This window comes from Brachionichthys hirsutus, chromosome 4 (genome assembly GCF_040956055.1).
Source record: "Brachionichthys hirsutus isolate HB-005 chromosome 4, CSIRO-AGI_Bhir_v1, whole genome shotgun sequence".
Classification (NCBI taxonomy): domain Eukaryota; kingdom Metazoa; phylum Chordata; class Actinopteri; order Lophiiformes; family Brachionichthyidae; genus Brachionichthys; species Brachionichthys hirsutus.
Window position 1 is genome coordinate 7,961,573 of NC_090900.1, and position 5,459 is coordinate 7,967,031.

General features: G+C 42.5%; 1 protein-coding gene across 1 annotated transcript; it reads left to right on the forward strand.

Annotated features, from left to right (window-relative positions):
* paip1 (poly(A) binding protein interacting protein 1) lies at nt 1–5,453 on the forward strand. The gene is made up of 11 exons (XM_068738499.1): nt 1–271; nt 1,427–1,578; nt 1,838–2,035; nt 2,132–2,244; nt 2,472–2,583; nt 2,770–2,895; nt 2,979–3,085; nt 3,418–3,535; nt 3,635–3,689; nt 4,094–4,172; nt 4,551–5,453. Exons 1-11 carry the CDS (start codon nt 82–84, stop codon nt 4,639–4,641), a joined length of 1,341 nt encoding a protein of 446 aa, XP_068594600.1. The 5' UTR covers nt 1–81; the 3' UTR covers nt 4,642–5,453.
* Nucleotides 5,454–5,459: the final 6 nt, after the last annotated feature.

Sequence of the window (5,459 nt, forward strand, 5' to 3'; positions counted from 1 at the left end):
CAAACAATTGGTGTTGTTTTTGCGTTCCTTATTCTTTTTCTGATGCTGCTTTGAGAGTCGAAGCTGCCAAAACCAGCCGTCATGGAGGAGAATTTCGACCGAGCTCCAGGGTCAGGAAGATCCAAAAGTCTTCCTGCTTATTCCGGGTTTGGGGATGTGACCTGGGCTGATGACAACACAACCGTAGTTTTCAATCCAAGGGAACCACTGAGACAACCACGAACGTCACTGCCTTTAAACCAGACCAACACTAGCGATGCAAAGACCGGAGGTAAGGAGTTGTCAACGAGCTAACGTGACTGATAATCTAGCTAAGGTGGCTAATGGCTAATTTCAGTGTAAAATAGAACACGCTGAAGGTGATCCCCGAGGAATTAAACACTAATTAAACATTTCCTCTCTCTGATATTTCAACTTGGTGCCTTGAGCAAGCTAGTTTAGAGTAGCTGTGTATTACCGTATAAGTTGAATGAGTGTGTGTTTGTTGCGTGCCTCGAGCTGGGACCTGAGTGCTGTTTTTCGTTCGTGCATGAGAGTGTCTGAATGACAATAAACATTTCTTGATTCTTGATTCTTCTTCATGTTAGTTACCGTTAGCCCTTCGGCTTGCAGACACACACCTGTTGTGTTATTTCACATGGGGTCACATCTAAATAAAGCTCGCACTCAGATGTCACGTCTAGCTAAGGCGGGTTCGGCCAGCCATGTCCCGGGTTCGTAAAGCTATAGCTTTAGCAAACATACCGTTGTGTTAGCAACGCGGAGCACAGAGCGCGGATGAACCTTCCAAACCTTAAGCAGGAAGGTACATCCAGTTGAGAAACGTCTGTCGCCATAGATGCGTATCAGTGAAACCGTTCTGTGTCTGATAGCCCAGGGTGGCGGCGGGTGGAAGCTACATTACTGCGGTGTTTTCACCCAACTGATTTCCCGGCTCTTGCCGAAATGAATCGTACATGAAACTGTCTGTTTGCGTTACTGGTGCTGTGTAGTTGGTGTCTATTGTGTGTTGTTATCACCGTACTACAAGCCAGTTTCTCATTTTAACATTTTAGATACTCAATGGATTTAAAAACAAACTTCTAATATTCTGATCAAAACTGAGAAAACGTTTTTCTGCTCCAAACGTAGTTCTATATGTAGGGCAGGATTTGTGATAATTGTCTAAAGGATATGGTGTAACGACCCCTGATTCAGGATCGGTTTGCGTCAAGCCTTTGCTTCAGCAGCAGAGACCAGGCTGCTCAACATTCTGCTTTTGAAAATTGGAGGTCCACCAAATCTGTGATTGAAAATGATCCCGGCAAAAGCAAATACAATTTATATTTGAGAGCTGTTTAGAGAGTGGACTGTTTCTGAAATGAAAGTTTAAAGAAGAGAGGATCTGTGTAATTAGAATGAGACGTCACATTCTTCCCTTTTTCAGATTTTGCAAGAGAGAGCAAATCCCCACAAAGTGCAGATTCCACCAGCGCATTTGCCTCCAGGCGATTGAATGAAGTGGATTCTATTGTCAAGTCGTCAAATCTTTCAGCTTCTGCCCCGGAGTTTGTCCCTGCAGCAGCAAACCAGAATGAAGTAAGTGTTTACGGTGCCTTTACTGCCGTGACTCCCTCAGTACCACTCCTATTTTTAATGCTCTTCATCCAACATATTATGATAATAGTTCGTCACTCTTGTTAGCTTCAAAGTAGCAGCAACCGTACCGGTAGCATGTCCATTGCTGCTTACATTAACAGCAGAACTTGTACAATCGACACTTTGAATTTGGCCCCCGATTATTTTGCCGGAGAAACTGACTTATATTTTTAATGTTTGTATCGTGATTCTTGTTCAGGACCTCAGTCAGAATTGTGACAGTTCAAGCTGTTATGAAGAACCGACCCTGGCTGATACGGTGACAGAATTCCTTGGCCACCTGAGCTGCTCACCGGGATCTTTTGAGTCCGATATTAACTACATATCTGGTGTGATCGATACCTGGGTTACTACTGAGGAGCAGCTGAGAGAGCTGGTGGAGCTGATCTACTCGCAGGTTTGAAACGTCAAAATGGTCTTCCATTTTGTTTTTTTGTTTTTAATACCAGATACTGTAAGTTGAAACCAAACCCTGTTCTGGTCTTCATTTCAGTCTACTGCCATTCCAAACTTCTCTTACACGGGCGCCAGGCTCTGTAACTACTTGTCTCATCATCTGACTATCAGCCCACCAGGTGGCAATTTTCGTCAGCTGCTCCTGAAAAGGTGATTTCCTTTCTGTTTGTTACCGAATTCAATGTGGATTCATATCAAACGCAGACGAGACTTCAGAGCAAACCTCCCTTAACATTTCATTAAAAAATCTTGTCAAATGAAGAGGGGATTTGTGTGATTAAAAACGGGCTACCTTTTTTGGTGCAACACGCATAGCCGTGTGAATTGTCATCATTCTTTAAATTGTTTTAAAAAAGAAAAGTTGTTGTCCTCAACAGGTGTCAAATTGAGTTTGAACAGAGGGACGTCGCTGTCAGAGGAGACGCAGAGACTCAGAAGAAACTCCACTGCTTTGTGCTCTTTCTGGGGGAGCTCTATCTTAATCTGGAGGTAAAGGTTCTCTCACGGACTGCTTTGTGTTTCCATCCCTTGTGGGCAAATGCCATTCATTTGTTGGATTTCAAACAACCCAATATTCTCATCTCATATTTCTAATAACACTGGACTCCAGGATGCATTCAGCCTCTTACTTGTGTTCGTCATTTTTTATACTTGTGCCAATCTGTCTTTATTTAGGTAAAGAGCGCAAAAGGCCTTCCCAATCGTGCAGACGTCCTCCTCTCAGCCCTGAACGAACTGATGAACAGCCTGTTCAACCATCCTGTCGATGGAAACCTCATCTGCGCTGTCAAACTTCTGAAGGTGTCAAATCTTGCGTGGATATTTTTGACCTACTTTTGTTCTGTTGCTAAAGGAGGTGATTGGGATGTGTTTTAAATTCCCAGCTCACCGGCTCTGTCCTGGATGACACGTGGAAGGAGAGTGGGAAAGCACACATGGAGCAGTTGATCCGAAGAATAGAGACTATTCTTCTAGATGCCACTTGCAGCAGGTTTGTACCTTAAAACGGTTTCTGCTACTCGAGGTTTGTTCTGAAGGTCAACATGTGATTTGAACGCTTGAAGCTTCTTTCTGCAACAGTTAGAGGCGAGCCGGACACATTTGCCGAGGTGTCTGTGCAAACATTATTTCAAAAGCACTCAAGTCTTTACTGTTTCCTAAAATTCTAAGAAGAAACTATTGTGTAGCAGAGATTTTGACTTTTAGCTCGTAGATTAATCAAATGTACGATGATTCAAATGCCTGCCTTGCATGTGGAGGAGGCCAGCTTATTGAAGGTTGGCCCAGCCCAAACACTGTGGGTGAAGTTTCTGTTCTCCTCAGGGATGTGAGAGAGATGCTTCTGAAACTGGTGGAACTGAGATCCAGCGATTGGGGCAGAGTCCACGATGCTGCAGCGGCCAGCAACGCCACTCCAGACAACGACCCCAACTACTTCATGGTGTGTGTCAGCTGCACCTTTCTCTCTCTCTCTGCTTCTGTGTGCTGTCTGTCTGTTTCTCATGGGTTTGCCCCCCCCCCCCCCCGCCCCCCGCCTCAGAATGAGCCGACGTTCTACACAGAAGACGGTACTCCTTTCACAGCAGCAGATCCAGGTGAGGACATGTTGATGTGTTTGTGATGAGTCATGTGATCAGCGTGTCTACAGGCTAGCAGCTCTGTTCAGAGGATCCAGAGGGAGGCAAAGAAAATCATTCTTGGTTCTTCAAAAAAAGTCTCAATGTTCATTTTGTTTGTTTAGTTTGTGCACACATTTAAAACATTAGAAATATCAGAATTTTGTTTTTCATTTATTTCTGTAATGAGACGTCGTTTTGACATCATTCTTTTTGCCGTTAATCATGCTCAATCAGTCAAATTAATGTCAAGTTTCATAAATATACCAATTGTGTTATTTGCCAATTATGCAATTAGTTCCTCTTCAAATAGTACAGAATGAAATTTAAGAATCTTTTCGGCCTGATTTTGCGCTTGATTGTCGGTTTCTCTGCTTTTACAGAATATGCTGAGAAATACGAAGAGATCCTGGTCAAACAAGACTATTTCAGTGACGCTCCTGGAGAAAATGGAAGTGAAGTGTAAGTTCAACAGGACAACCATGCAGGCACATCTTCGGTCATGTGACAGATCATGTTGGGCCTCTGAGGTCGGTGGAGCTGTTGCACTGGCCCGCAGTTCAGCAGCATCAGCCGCATCAGCTGCAGCCTGGCTCAGTGTAGTCAGTGACGGCTTAGCCTGCCGCTGTCGACTCGAACTCAATGTGTGTGTCTGGCCTGCACTTTTGTGCCTCTTGTAAATTACATTTTAGATTATGTTATAGTCTGTAAGTTATAATTAGATGTACCTGCAGGAACAGATTTGTCTTGAAGTAAAAGGAAAAAAAACATGTGTGACTCTAAAATCACTCAAAGCACCTTGTTTTATTTATTGATTGATTTTTTTTTTTGCGTTTGCAGATACGACGACTCCGAAGATGAGATGGGGCCAGAGATTGAAGAGGCTTTTGAAAGTTTCTGTTTAGAAAAGGAGATGAATCAGAAGCAATGATACGGAAGTGGGAATCTCTGAGTCCACAGAAAAATAATTTTCCCGCTCATCTGACTGGAATGTTGAAAACTAATGAAACTAACATCTGATAGGTTCAAAAGTTTGTTTTACTTTGTTTTATCGTTGCACTTCTGACACTTTCCTCAGTCAGCATTCATTAGAACATAGGGACAATCTACTGGACAATTGTTTGAACATTTAAGGTATGTTTTTGGACATGTATGTTTGTTTTGAATTTCTGCAGGGACTTCTTTCCTTTTTGTCTACGGTTAATGCCAAGAACAAAATGGTGTGTTGTGTTCTCCCTTTTTTGCGGTCTTTCATCTACTTCGTGCCGCATGCATAAACTGCCGGCCAAAAATCGTACCCTTCATTCAGATGCACACTTTCAATGGAGAACACTTTATATATGTGTGAGACTTTAATTTAAATAAGCACCCATAGCAAATGCAGCCTTTATATTCTCTCTTTTGAATAAATATCTCCTGCCATGTTTCCATTAAACTCTACATTTGAGATTATTTACCTGTTAATCTGGCCACAGTCTGGAGAATGCCATTGGTTTGTTTACCAAACAAACCAATGTTTGGTTTAATACGATGTCACAAAACTGGAAGGTCAGCGTCTGCCCTTTTTTAAAATCTGGTTCAGTTGTTGAAATCAACATCTTTAACAAATTGAGGTTGTAAATTAATAAAAAGGTTATAGTTCAAAATTCTGAGAAAACAGCAAATTAAAGTTGAGTTTCTGAATGTGGTTTTAAACATTCACTCGTTTCGCAGTTAGCAGCTGTCAGTTTGCAGTCGCAGCGACACGGA

Bases quoted from the DNA above. Each gene is read 5' to 3' on its own strand.
- paip1 (XM_068738499.1), top strand. From the start codon at position 82: ATGGAGGAGAATTTCGACCGAGCTCCAGGGTCAGGAAGATCCAAAAGT. The intron at 2,245-2,471 runs GTGATTTCCTTT...TGTCCTCAACAG, and splicing joins CGTCAGCTGCTCCTGAAAAG to GTGTCAAATTGAGTTTGAAC. The intron at 4,173-4,550 runs GTAAGTTCAACA...TTGCGTTTGCAG, and splicing joins GGAGAAAATGGAAGTGAAGT to ATACGACGACTCCGAAGATG.